Source organism: Pseudochaenichthys georgianus, unplaced genomic scaffold (genome assembly GCF_902827115.2).
Source record: "Pseudochaenichthys georgianus unplaced genomic scaffold, fPseGeo1.2 scaffold_528_arrow_ctg1, whole genome shotgun sequence".
NCBI classification, from domain to species: Eukaryota; Metazoa; Chordata; class Actinopteri; order Perciformes; family Channichthyidae; genus Pseudochaenichthys; species Pseudochaenichthys georgianus.
In genome coordinates, this window is record NW_027263089.1 from 33,106 (window position 1) to 48,444 (window position 15,339).

Here is a 15,339-nt window from a genome sequence, read left to right on the forward strand (position 1 = left end):
GAGGACTAGTTACTGATAGAGGACTAGTTACTGATGGATGACTAGTTACTGAAGGAGGACTAGTTACTGAGGGAGGACTAGTTACTGATGGATGACTAGTTACTGATGGAGGACTAGTTACTGGTGGAGGACTAGTTACTGATAGAGGACTAGTTACTGAGGGATGACTAGTTACTGATGGATGACTAGTTACTGCAGGAGGACTAGTTACTGATGGAGGACTAGTTACTGATGGATGACTAGTTACTGAGGGAGGACTAGTTACTGATGGAGGACTAGTTACTGATAGAGGACTAGTTACTGATGGAGGACTAGTTACTGATGGAGGACTAGTTACTGAAGGAGGACTAGTTACTGATGGACTAGTTACTGATAGAGGACTAGTTACTGATAGAGGACTAGTTACTGGAGGAGGACTAGTTACTGAAGGAGGACTAGTTACTGATGGAGGACTAGTTACTGAAGGAGGACTAGTTACTGATGGACTAGTTACTGATAGAGGACTAGTTACTGATAGAGGACTAGTTACTGAAGGAGGACTAGTTACTGAAGGAGGACTAGTTACTGATGGAGGACTAGTTACTGATGGAGGACTAGTTACTGAAGGAGGACTAGTTACTGATGGACTAGTTACTGAAGGAGGACTAGTTACTGATAGAGGACTAGTTACTGAAGGAGGACTAGTTACTGAAGGAGGACTAGTTACTGATGGAGGACTAGTTACTGAAGGAGGACTAGTTACTGAAGGAGGACTAGTTACTGATGGAGGACTAGTTACTGATAGAGGACTAGTTACTGATGGAGGACTAGTTACTGATAGAGGACTAGTTACTGATGGAGGACTAGTTACTGATGGAGGACTAGTTACTGATGGAGGACTAGTTACTGATGGAGGACTAGTTACTGAAGGAGGACTAGTTACTGATGGAGGACTAGTTACTGATGGAGGACTAGTTACTGGGGGAGGAACTAGTAACTTATAACAGAGTATCCCTACACTCTGGTACTTCTACTCTAGTAAAATATCTGAGTACTTCTCCCACCTGTTTAAGACCAATGAGATCCCAAAGCTTCTCTGTTCCACCGTATTGATGCAGTATTTAGTCTGAAAGGACAGTTGTGTGTGTTGTAATATTCCAGCTTTGATTGGCATCTCTCCGGGGTAATTAATGAGACTGCTGTCGTTTAGTTATCCAACGCCGTAAGTCAGAAATACCTCTTCAGTATAATATAGAAGAGTGCATTTTATGGCTGATATGACATCATTTTACATAATTACACATTTCTCATTTACTAGATCTTAACAAGTCTTACGGCACTGGTCCCTATGACAACCAGGTGCCAGGTGTACAATTCTACTTTTGCACCATTAGAATAATAATAATAATAATAAATTTATTTTGGGGGGCGCCTTTCAAAACACCCAAGGACACCTTACAGGGTTACAGATTTACAATTTACATTTATACCTTACAAATTAAAACAGTCGATTTAGTGAAGTATCAGCCAGGGTAAGACAAGACAAACAAGAGGAAGTTGACTACAAAAGGACACAGAAGGACACAGAAGGACACAAAAGGACACAGAAGGACACAGGGTACAGATTATAGGGAAAATGCCAGTTTGAACAGGTGGGTTTTGAGTTGGGTTTGGGATGTCGTTATGGAATCAGACTGTCGGTGTGTCGTGGCAGGGTGCTCCAGAGTCTGGGAGCCGAGCAGCTGAAAGCTCGAGCACCCATGGTTTTGAGGCGATAGCTTGGGACGGTGAGAAGTCCTACGGACGAAGAGCGGAGGGTGCGGGAGGGGGTGTATCCTGAAGGAGGTCAGAGATGTAGATGGGGGCAAGGTTATGGACAGCTTTGTATAGGAGTAGAATGTTTTTGTAATCAATACGGTAGCGTACAGGAAGCCAGTGTAGCTGAGTGAGCATGGGGGTGATGCGGTCGGATGAGTTGGCGCGGGGGATGGTCCGGGCAGCAGAGTTCTGGATTATCTGCAGTCTATTGAGGAGCTCAGAAGTCAGAAGTGCATTGCAGTAATCAATCCGGGATGTGACGAATGAGTGGACCAGGATTTCAGTGCTGGGTTGGGACAGAGATGAGCGGAGTCTGGAGATGTTCCGAAGATGAAAGAAATATAGAGATATCTATATAAGAGAATATAGACAATACTTTATACGCTGCTGAACCAATTAAATGAATAATCAGAAATCATGTCTCATGTAACTCTTTCAAAAGTCGTAAAGACATTGGATTTTATGAATCATTTTTTCCTTACATTGCATATTAAAAAACCCACAACAAATGTATTAATATAGTTTACAGAATGCATGTTACATTAGGAAATTAATGAAAATGTATATTAAGACTTACACTGGTACTACCAGGCAATGTATTCAAGGCAAGGTCTATTTTGTGTTCGTTTCATTTCAAATGGCATCCAACTTACTTCCTGAAGAAGCGCAGTACAGCTTCCCTTTTAACTCAATGGACATTTTAAATTGTCTCAATAACCTCGACTCAAATCATGCAGTTTATAGTGTTTGCATTTATTTTATTCTCTCCTTTGCATAAAGTGTCATCGAAGCATCTCCTCGGAATATCAACGGGACTTTCTTTAGAGCCCTAAATACTAGAGGCCACCACTTCAAACAAAATGTACAATTCAGCCCTTTAATCACACTCAATTCAGAGGCTGCTGATTGGTGGAGAGCATTACAATAATACTTCACCCACAACTTGTACACAGTGTCCACCCCGTGTTACCTTGAATGTGAGAAAACGTTATTTTAACTGGCACATCTCCACGTTGAATGATCAGTAAACAACTGGGGAAAGTCTTGACGAATTGAAGCACAAAAACTCACAAATCATGGAGTATAATCTCATCAATGTACTGGTATACTATTAAAATAAAGTTTACACACACATACAGTTTCTCTCTATTTAATACACACACACACACACACACACACACACCGAAGAGTAGCTCAATCTGTCAGAGAAGATTCATGAATGATTTGTTGTTCAAGCACAAGGTGAGAAGTTGATACCAAATCGATAAGTTATTTACTTTTCCATACCAAAAACACCGTCTTCTTTAAAGTAAAGTATTCCATATCAATCAGTCATTCGTAAATCACGACTCTGAGGTATGAAATTTAAGTGCTGTATTTTTGCTGGTTGAAAACACAAAAGGCTTTTAAAGACGATACCAGCGTCATTTCAGAAGTGCGTAGCTGCCCCTGACGAGAAGGCGTTCTTCCTTCATCAGTAATCTTCCCGCTCGGAGGTTCAACAGAAGATGACCACGAGAGATGAAGTGGTCCTCTGATGCGTCAAAGCAAAATGTTTAATGATAAATAATTAGGTTTCTTCACAACTAGCTCGCTGTAATCCCCAGAGTAACTTGCTCCGTGGAATGCGTGCTTCAAAAAACACGTTTTAATCGGTCGAGACGGGAAGATGAATCCCGCGGCGAGCCCGCTAACACTTTTAATTTCAGCAGAAATATGTGATATAAATGCGAATATAAAGTCGTTCCTGAGATGTGTCCGAAAGATAAATACAAATATACATCCCCCTACTCAGTGAAAAACACAACACCACCCGTCTAAGTGAGCACAAAATGGCATTACATCAAAACAACAAAACGTGGATGTCAGGTTTGTGTTGTGCAAAAGGTCACGGGGTCAGGATCTGAATTAGGAAACAGGAAGCGTGTGTCCGGGTCAGAGGTCACAGGCGGACTCACAGTGGTCAGCATTTTGTAAACATGTCGTCTCAGAGCCCGTATCACAACACGGAGACGGACAGGAAGCCGCTTCCTTTGGCAGAAACAAGAGGCAGCTCAGACCCCGGAGTTCCCATCGTGTCGTGGTGCTGCTCTTAGAGGTAATATATCTAGAGGTAGCTTCAAACCGAAGCGATGTCTGCGTTCTGGAACTGAAACATTGACTTTTATTTGATGTATTATGACGACACATGTCTCATAACTGCAGTCGGTTAGTTATTAAGTGGAATCTGTGGACACAATGCACTTAGTCCAACTTCCTTCAGGGTACGGCTCCGTGTGCCGTGTGCAGAGGAAGGACACACGGTGCTGAGAGAACTGAAACGTTGACTTTAATTGAATGTTTTATGTCAACAGATGTCTCATAACGGCAGTAGGTTAGTCGAAAGCATGATGTTAAGGGTAACCTACATCTGTGGACACAATACACGTAAGTGAAGTCAAAGTTCCTTCAGTGTCCGGCTCCGTGTGCCGTGTGCAGAGGAAGGACAACGAGTGCCTCATAACGGCAGGTTAGTCGAAAGCAATGATATCAAGGACCCTAATGCAGCTGTGTCACATCTGTAAAACATTCCACGGTCCAGTTGTTTTCAGAGCGCCTTTTTATGCCGTGTGCAGAGGAATGACGAATTTGCATCCGAAGGGCGAGTGGTAGCCGATCCCCACTTCCTGGAACACCCGCTTCGGGATGCCGACGTCGCAGAGGTAGACCTTGCTCTCCGCCTGCTCCACGTCCAGCGGGAGGCCCAGGAACAGGGTCCACTTGGCCGCCACGCTCTGAGGCACGGTGCCCACCGCCGGGTCGATGCTCAGCACCGGAGCTCGGTTCTGATTGGCCCAGAGAGCGGCCGCCTGGTACCAGGACTGCTCTCTCAGCAGGGGGTTCTCGTGGTGGTCCAGGCAGTTTATGACCAGGTCCACTGGGGTCTGAGGCAGGTCTGAGGAGAGGGGAAGTACAGCACACGTTATTAAGTAGCCGTATACACAGCATATGTATCGAGTCATACATGATGGTACATGGGATCCGTCTAATGACTGGACCAGGAGACATTCTGGAAGCACTTTTCTGAGAGGAGGGTGGTTTCCATGGCAGGCCTTTGAGGCAGGAAAAAGAGAGGTATGCTTTTGATTCGTCTATCGTTTGTTCCCTGACCTTTCCTCACGCTGCCACCATTGGAGATGTGATGGAGGAGGCGAAGAAGAGACATGATGCAGGCTGCCAATAACACATCCTTCTTCACATGTGGTTAGTCTTGATCTGTCCAACAGCTCAGACGATCCTCTGATGTGGAATGAAGTTACCGGAGGCATCATGAAGGAGCGGCGGCGTAAGAAAAGCACCTGGCAGGTAGATCCTCTTTAAGTTCTCTATGGCGACTGAAGCATCCTTAAAGCAGTCCAACACCCCGAGGGCCTTCAATATCCTTGCTCAACACATGTACCTGAACGTGTTCTCGTTTACTCGCTGCTCGTCTGCTTTGTAAGTCGGTCTTACTTGTGTTTAATAAGACAAAGAAAACAAAGACGTGTTCCTTCTGAAGGGATTTGAAATGTGTTGAGGTGTGCGTCCACTAGAGGGCGCCGTTTGCATTGAATTCAACTGTTTAGGGAAATGTCATGATGCCAAACTTGTGTGTGTGTGTGTGTGTGTGTGCCTGAGTGTGAATGCGTGTGTGTGTGTGTGTGTGTGTGTGTGTGAGAGTCACCTCTGCTGCTGCTCCGGCTATACAGCGTCAGCTCTCTGCTCACACACTCTTGCATCGTGTGAGTGTGTGTGTGTGCGCGTGTGTGTGAGTGAGTGAGTGTGTGTGTAAGTGTGTGTGTGTAAGTGTGTGTGTGCGTGCGTGCGTGCGTGCGTGCGTGAGTGAGTGAGTGTGCGCGTGTGTGTGTGTGTGTGTCACCTCTGCTGCTGGCCACCTGCTGGCTGCTGCTCCGGCTGTACAGCGTCGCCTCTCTGCTCACACACTCCTGCACCTTGAGGCAGTTGGGCAGGAAGAGCACCGTCTGCACCTGGTGGTTGGCCAGGTGGCGTCCGCAGCTGACGCCCTGCGCCCCCTGCAGGTGAGGCCCGCACAGGAGCACCACCACGGGCAGCTGGTGGCCGTTCTTAGGGGTCAGTCTGGGGACACAGCAGGGAAGAGATGAACCCCAGAGAGAAGCCAGTGTGGAGTGTGTACGTCCTCTTAGCCCGGAGAGAACGTGAAACCAAATACATTGAGGGAATCAAAAACCCACCAATGAACACATGTTGTCTCATGGGATCCGTCTAATAACTGGACCAGGAGACTCTGGGTACATGGGTTTTTTTCAATGGCAGGTTAATATTTGGAAAACCTTAAAAGCCACTCTTTCAGTGGAGTCTAAGTCCGACTGAAACATTATTAAAGAAGTCCATCGATGGTCCAAGTACCATGAATACTCCTGCCTCAGAACGTACAGCCGGTGTGTGCAAACTGTACAATATGTCCTCGTGAGACGCCAGGGAGTCCTTGAGCCTGCGTGTGTCTATTCTACACCAGGATTTCATCACAACAACAAGAACACATTATGAAATCAGTGACGCTTTCCTGGCTCGTGATTGGTGCCAGACGGAACAGGACACTAACTAGTCTCTGAGAGCTCCTTTAAAAACATCTGCAAGTCGGTCCGATTTGTGATCTCAGTCTGTAATCTTTTTCACGTTAGGATAAACGACCCGAGATCTGCAGATAAGCCTGCAATAAGATGTGCTAACAGTCAAAGAAAAGGGTTAACAGTTCATTATGATAAATAACGAAATGAAAAAACAATAACTAACAAATATAATAATTAAAGTACCGTACTTTTCGGACTATAAAGCGCACCTGCATATGAGCCGCAGCAGCTAAACTGTCCGTCTGTCTTGCTCTCGTTCTGTCTCTCGGTTCCACTTTTACTTTGGCGCGCTACCTGTCTCGCTCTTTTCCGGCCTCCAGCTTTTCCTGCTGGAGGCCGCCGCTTAGAGGTGGCGGGCGCGGACCGGTCCTAGAGCCCGTAGTGTTAAAGGTGGTTAATTTTACCTGTAAAATCCATAGATTTAGGAGGTTCCCTAGTGGCCGTTAGCTGTACAAAGAAAATGGGTAAAAAAGTCGCGGCTTATAGTCCGAAAAGTACGGTAGATAAATATATTTAAAAAACAGCATCAAGCCATACAAAAAAGCCACGTTCACCATCTTATCACGATCCCAGCTTTACGATGATCAGTTGTTTTTATTACTGGACGCAGGAAAATATGGAAACGTGATTTTTTTGAGCACACTATGAATATGAAGTAGGGCTGCTCAATTAATCGTATTTTAAATCGCAATTACGATGTTGGCTTGCAACGATTATGAAAACAACATAATCTAAATAAAACGATTATTTTGTTATTTTTTTTTTTGTATTTTAAATTTTTTTTTAATTGGTTTTTCAGTTGAATTATACTCAAAGTTCAGGGTAATCAACTGTTAAAAACATACTGTTCACATTCATTTTTCAATAAATGGATGTTTTCAAAGTAAATGCATAATCGCTTTTAATAATCAATTATTGACCCAAATAATGCAGATTATGATTGTTGCCATAATCGAGCGGCCCTAGTTTGAAGTGCATGAGTAGGATAGACTGAACAGCCATTATAGTGTGTGTAATAACAATACGCAACACACCTGATCTGAGAACAGTGGTCCGGTGAACTCGAGACTCACATGGAGCTAAATTGATGAAAGGATCTGAGACAGTAAACCAGTTTGATATTTGATCCTCAGCGTTCCTGTTCTTTGATCTTAAATCAGAGTTCAGCTCTCAAACAGCTCCATCGTACATGTCACCTTATTCGGTCTCTTTCACCTGCACTATTAGTTTTGTACACAATGTGTGTTTTCTTACTGCCGAATTGTATTCAATATTTTATTCCATTCTATTTCTATGTAAATACTGCTATATTTGACTATATTTATTATTATTTCAATATTTGCTAATGTTATTTATAGTGCTGTCAAAATTATCGCGTTAACGGCGGTAATTAATTTTATGAATTAATTGCGTTAAAATATTTAACGCATTTAACGCATGTGCAGAATGGCCCGCCCCATACGTGCTACCAGTGGCAGCGCCAGGGTATGGCTGGGGTAGGCTACACCCATACCAAGAAATGGCTCAGCCCCACCATGAGACATGATGTTAAAGTAAGCAAAATAAAGTCTGCCAACTCGCGCGGAGTAAATTGCACAGACAGCAGTTAGTCAGACTGATTTCAGTAGCCACGGTTTTGAAAACTTTTGTCACGAGTGATCGTCTTCTCAATAGAACATCTTTGATAACGGCGTGGTGTTGTTGCAGGAAGTCCCGACGCAGAATCCTCTTGCTGTAGTACAGGGGTGCACATAACTGGTACGCAGGTTATGTAATCTGAAATGCGTACCGTCACTTGTGTCACAAAGCGCATTTGCGTACCGACGTACTTGTGAAGCTTTTCCAGAAGGCGGTTAGATCACCGGACGACAGAGTCGGTCTCCGTGTGCACAGACAGGCTGCTGTTAACGTCGGTCTGTACAACGGAACTGAGCCAAAACTACGCCAACCGGCTGCGGAGGGAGACTCCCCCCTTCACTGGAGAACTGCGCTAAAACAGCTGATCACAACGTTCACACTCTGTGGTCACGAAGTACTCCACTAGCCCCCCCCCTCTGTCGACTTTCCTGAAGTACTCACTAGCCGCCGCCCCCGTTGATAGAAATCAACACGTAATGAATTAAGACCCCACGGTTTGATGATTGATAGGTGTGTGGGTTGTCTTTCATTTTGACATGCAGAACAATGTTATAATAAACATACATACTGTGTTAAATGGATATATCCGCCTGCTTTCATTTATCTTTCCATTCCCAACAATATACATAAAGAAATGGCATATTTTGGACATAGTTCGAATGGTGATTAATCTGATTAATTAATTTTTAAGCTGTGATTAATCTGATAAAAAATGTTAATCGTTTGACAGCCCTAGTTATTTAGTATGTATGCACCATGACATCAAGTCGAATTCCTCGTACGTGTCAACCTACCTGGTGATAAACCTGTTTCTGATTATTATTACTATTCAGATGTATCGTACTCTGTTCAATTGCACTATTTGTTATTATTTTGTCTTATGTCTTTTTTCTTAATATGTTGCATTGTTGGAGACACACATGGAGCTAAATTGATAAAAAGAAAGTAAACCAGTTTGATATTTGATCCTCAGCGAACAAATATAATTAAAATAGATAAATATATTAATAAAACGGCATTAAGCCATCAACAAACCACAAGGAGTCCATATAGTGAAGATTGACCGGATCCAAAACATTTCATAAATAGATGTTTTTCTATATTTAAATAACTAGGCATGCAAATCAAACCTTGAATTAGTTCAAAGGATCTGAGACCAGTTTGATATTTGATCCTCGGCGTCCTGTTCTTTGATCTAGTCAGATTTCAGCAGCTCTCAACACGGAGCAGATCTCACATGTTTTTAACTTCTGCACACTTCTGTGAGAACATCGTGTAACGTGTGTAGAAACACGGCCGTAAAGACGATTGCCATGGAAACAAGGAAACATGACATGTCAACAAAAAGCAGGACATACCAGCTGTAATGATTGTATAACTGCTCACACAGGGATCGTTTGGCACCTGGATGCACATTCTTCAGATTGAAATGAATGACAGTGAAGCTATGTGTTCCAGTATCTGACTGGCTTCAATCACAATTCAATCAAACGGATTTAAATAATCAGAAGATTACACATGCAGCCCGAAAGTTGGGTATGTTGATCTAGAGCAGGGGTCTCCAACACGTCGATCGCGAGCTACCGGTAGCTCGCGGGCAGCTTTTCAGTAGCTCGCCGCTCGATTATCGATTATAGCGTAGTAACGTTGCTTCTTGATTTTTCGGCCACGGCCGGACAATAACGTTTTTTTATTTTAGAATTGTTTCTGTCACACGAATATAAAATTGGTCGGTGACGCAGAGATCAAGGAACAGACGTGACAGCGGCTGGGCGACACCACACACGGAGCAGTCTGCTTCTCCAGCAGCACCAGAACCAACAGCAGAATGACCCGCTCTGAATCAGGCCGCGTCGCTGCGGCTCAGACACACAGGGAGGGATTTGTGTTTTAGAGAAACACTCGTTATCGTAATGTCAGGTTTTTGGTGGATTTAATCAAGTCTTGGATTGCAGAGTATGAATGTCCTCTTGCTATTTTCAGTTGATAAATACGCGTGGACAGTTTGTGAAGACAGGAGAAAAGCTTCCGCGATCACCGTCTCCTCTCCGTTCCTCCAAGCCCCGCCCCCTCCTGAAAATAATGAGTGACATGCTGACAGTGACCCGCTAGAAACTGTATTATTCACTTTAGGAGGCTAATGTTGGGCTATAAAGGAACTACAGCACGGTCACATGACTTCAGGTCACCACCGCTAAGCTAAAGGTGGCTAATGTTGGGCTATAAAGGAACTACAGCACGGTCACATGACTTCAGGTCACCACCGCTAAGCTAAAGGTGGCTAATGTTGGGCTATAAAGGAACTACAGCACGGTCACATGACTTCACGTCACCACCGCTAAGCTAAAGGTGGCTAATGTTGGGCTATAAAGGAACTACAGCATGGTCACATGATGTCACCACCGCTAAGCTAAAGGTGGCTAATGTTGGGCTATAAAGGAACTACAGCACGGTCACATGACTTCACGTCACCACCGCTAAGCTAAAGGTGGCTAATGTTGGGCTATAAAGGAACTACAGCACGGTCACATGACTTCACGTCACCACCGCTAAGCTAAAGGTGGCTAATGTTGGGCTATAAAGGAACTACAGCACGGTCACATGACTTCACGTCACCACCGCTAAGCTAAAGGTGGCTAATGTTGGGCTATAAAGGAACTACAGCACGGTCACATGACTTCACGTCTCCACCGCTAAGCTAAAGGTGGCTAATGTTGGGCTATAAAGGAACTACAGCACGGTCACATGACTTCACGTCACCACCGCTAAGCTAAAGGAGGCTAGTGTTGGGCTATAAAGGAACTACAGCACGGTCACATGACTTCACGTCACCACCGCTAAGCTAAAGGTGGCTAATGTTGGGCTATAAAGGAACTACAGCACGGTCACATGACTTCACGTCACCACCGCTAAGCTAAAGGTGGCTAATGTTGGGCTATAAAGGAACTACAGCACGGTCACATGACTTCACGTCACCACCGCTAAGCTAAAGGTGGCTAATGTTGGGCTATAAAGGAACTACAGCACGGTCACATGACTTCACGTCTCCACCGCTAAGCTAAAGGTGGCTAATGTTGGGCTATAAAGGAACTACAGCACGGTCACATGACTTCACGTCACCACCGCTAAGCTAAAGGAGGCTAGTGTTGGGCTATAAAGGAACTACAGCACGGTCACATGACTTCACGTCACCACCGCTAAGCTAAAGGTGGCTAATGTTGGGCTATAAAGGAACTACAGCACGGTCACATGACTTCACGTCACCACCGCTAAGCTAAAGGTGGCTAATGTTGGGCTATAAAGGAACTACAGCACGGTCACATGACTTCACGTCACCACCGCTAAGCTAAAGGAGGCTAATGTTGGGCGTGATGACGTTTAGTCGTCTCATTTAGATACTTGTTGGCAACTGTCGTTTTTAAAATTCTCCAGTGGGGTATTTACTGACATATTTACTTCAGCTTGTGTCAAAGAAACAGCTTATTTCATGCATTTAACAACACTTACAAACAAAAAACGTTGACTACCAGGAAAGGGAACCAGAAGTAGTAAAACACTCATTCCCAGGTATCTAGGACTCATTCCGGCAGTGCATCTTCTCACCTGTTTGGTCCCCCCAGCAGAGCGAGGGCCATCTGACTGGAACACACCCCGATGGTTTCCAGCCGGCGCTCCACAGACAGACCCCAGCGCTCTGCAGACGCTAACAAGCGCTTATGAAGGTCGAAGGTCACGCTGGGAACCACCAGGCCCGAGTCTGCAGCGGAAACACAAGGAGAGGTCTTTCGATTCAACATTCAAAGGTCAGAGCTGCAGTGGAGATATGGCAATGAAAACCTGAACTCCTCCAACAGAGCAACATGAATATATAGGACATACAATAAATGAAACTGATAAAATAGTGCAACAGAATGTTTTGAGATGTGCAGGTAAATAATAATAAAGTAGACATTTCAAAGTCATATGCACGTAAGCTACAGTGTAGAAATGCAATGACATTATTCTGACCTGAGCTCCTCGAACAATGCAATATATATAATAAAATAGTGGCTATTTCCTTAACGATTAATTCAGATAATTGTCTGTATTTTTATGTCTACTATCGATCCCAGTTTCTCAAAATGTGGATTTCTCAGACTAAAATCAAAAGATATTGCAATCTGATTTAAAACCCAGTGAACAGCGATTTTAGAGACTTCAAATAGCAGTTTCTTTAACGATGAATCAATCAAGATATTTGTCGGTATTTCTTTTGCCTAGCGTCGATCCCAGTTTCTCAATTTCTCAAACAAAAATCAACTAAATTCTTCTGACCTGAGCTCCTCCAACAATAAGACGTAATAAAATACAAGATGGTGCAACACGTCTATCTACAAGTAAATAGAATATGATATGTCCAAGAACAGAATATGAAATTAAATAATGTACATTATTTATTTTATTAGCTTTTCTTTGACTGGTTTTAAATGCCATTTTCTTGATGTCTTTCATTTTTTGTAAAGCACTTTATAAATATATATATATATATAAATAAACTTGCCTTGCCTTAAGACTAAATTAAATACGGTTTGTTGCGGTGATAACTATGCATATAAATAAGTAGTTGAATGACTTTCTCATGCCTCGATGTTCCAGAGGATGATTCAGTGGCGTATAAAAACATCCGATTGTCTCCACTAACAATAAGCTCTGTCAATAGCATTCCTGCCGTCGCCTCGTGCCAAACGAACTCCACTGACTTGCAGGTTCAACGAAGGCCGCCGGTAACTTTCCCATACAGATTAGCCACGTGACATTGCTGATCTGAAGAGAAGCCACCGCCCCGCCACGTGTTCAACCTGAACGACAATCCATCATGAGTAAAGTGGCTTGTTTGTTTGTTGTTGTTGTTGTTGTTGTGACCAACTTTGGAACCATTTCCACGCCTTCATTGAAATGTGTCACAAACATACAGATACAAAGTAGGTACAATGAAACATCGTTTACTCAAGTAGAAGTACCCACATCCTTTACTCAAGAAGTACACACATCCTTTACTCAAGAAGTACACGCATCCTTTACTCAAGTGGAAGTACACACATCCTTTTCTCAAGTAGAAGTACACACATCCTTTACTCAAGTAGAAGTACACACATCCTTTACTCAAGAAGTACACACATCCTTTACTCAAGAAGTACCCACATCCTTTACTCAAGTAGAAGTACACGCATCCTTTACTCAAGTAGAAGTACACGCATCCTTTACTCAAGTAGAAGTACACGCATCCTTTACTCAAGTAGAAGTACACGCATCCTTTACTCAAGAAGTACACACATCCTTTACTCAAGTAGAAGTACACACATCCTTTTCTCAAGTGTAAGTACACACATCCTTTACTCAAGAAGTACACACATCTTTTACTCAAGTAGAAGTACACACATCCTTTACTCAAGTAGAAGTACACGCATCCTTTACTCAAGTGGAAGTACACACATCCTTTTCTCAAGTAGAAGTACACACATCCTTTACTCAAGTAGAAGTACACACATCCTTTACTCAAGTAGAAGTACACGCATCCTTTACTCAAGTAGAAGTACACACATCCTTTACTCAAGTAGAAGTACACACATCCTTTACTCAAGAAGTACACGCATCCTTTACTCAAGTAGAAGTACACACATCCTTTACTCAAGTGGAAGTACACACATCCGTCACTCAAGTGGAAGTACACACATCCTTTTCTCAAGTAGAAGTACACACATCCTTTACTCAAGTGGAAGTACACACATCCGTCACTCAAGTGGAAGTACACACATCCTTTTCTCAAGTAGAAGTACACACATCCTTTACTCAAGTAGAAGTACACACATCCTTTACTCAAGAAGTACACACATCCTTTACTCAAGAAGTACCCACATCCTTTACTCAAGTAGAAGTACACGCATCCTTTACTCAAGTAGAAGTACACGCATCCTTTACTCAAGTAGAAGTACACGCATCCTTTACTCAAGTAGAAGTACACGCATCCTTTACTCAAGAAGTACACACATCCTTTACTCAAGTAGAAGTACACACATCCTTTTCTCAAGTGTAAGTACACACATCCTTTACTCAAGAAGTACACACATCTTTTACTCAAGTAGAAGTACACACATCCTTTACTCAAGTAGAAGTACACGCATCCTTTACTCAAGTGGAAGTACACACATCCTTTTCTCAAGTAGAAGTACACACATCCTTTACTCAAGTAGAAGTACACACATCCTTTACTCAAGTAGAAGTACACGCATCCTTTACTCAAGTAGAAGTACACACATCCTTTACTCAAGTAGAAGTACACACATCCTTTACTCAAGAAGTACACGCATCCTTTACTCAAGTAGAAGTACACGCATCCTTTACTCAAGTAGAAGTACACGCATCCTTTACTCAAGTAGAAGTACACGCATCCTTTACTCAAGTAGAAGTACACGCATCCTTTACTCAAGAAGTACACACATCCTTTACTCAAGTAGAAGTACACACATCCTTTTCTCAAGTGTAAGTACACACATCATTTACTCAAGAAGTACACACATCTTTTACTCAAGTAGAAGTACACACATCCTTTACTCAAGTAGAAGTACACGCATCCTTTACTCAAGTAGAAGTACACACATCCTTTACTCAAGTAGAAGTACACACATCCTTTACTCAAGAAGTACACACATCCTTTACTCAAGAAGTACACACATCCTTTACTCAAGTAGAAGTACACACATCCTTTACTCAAGTAGAAGTACACACATCCTTTACTCAAGAAGTACACACATCCTTTTCTCAAGTGGAAGTACACACATCCTTTACTCAAGTAGAAGTACACACATCCTTTTCTCAAGTGGAAGTACACACATCCTTTACTCAAGTAGAAGTACACACATCCTTTACTCAAGTAGAAGTACACACATCCTTTACTCAAGAAGTACCCACATCCTTTACTCAAGTAGAAGTACACGCATCCTTTACTCAAGTAGAAGTACACGCATCCTTTACTCAAGTAGAAGTACACGCATCCTTTACTCAAGTAGAAGTACACGCATCCTTTACTCAAGTAGAAGTACACACATCCTTTACTCAAGAAGTACACACATCTCCACGGCGGGGACTCTCAGTCAAAACATGCCGCTGGATGCCGTGACAACGAAGGGGACACACTTCCTAAATAAAGAACACCTGCACCTGCATGCCCACGGCTCCTGGGGAGAGATGGGGGAGGCATGGGGGAGGCATGGGGGAGGCATGGGGGAGGCATGGG

At 43.2% G+C, this 15,339-nt stretch overlaps 1 protein-coding gene across 1 annotated transcript in view; it reads right to left on the bottom strand.

Annotated features, from left to right (window-relative positions):
* Positions 1–2,549: 2,549 nt before the first annotated feature.
* The window catches only part of LOC117443062 (enhancer of mRNA-decapping protein 3-like), a 57,190-nt gene continuing 44,400 nt past the window's right edge, over positions 2,550–15,339 (bottom strand). The window contains exons 2-4 of the mRNA XM_071202537.1: positions 11,670–11,823; positions 5,696–5,913; positions 2,550–4,732 (exon numbers count right to left, since the gene is read on the bottom strand). Coding sequence (XP_071058638.1) covers positions 4,398–4,732; positions 5,696–5,913; positions 11,670–11,823 — 707 coding nt within the window. The 3' untranslated portion in view covers positions 2,550–4,397. The remainder of the gene's footprint in view (positions 4,733–5,695; positions 5,914–11,669; positions 11,824–15,339) is intronic.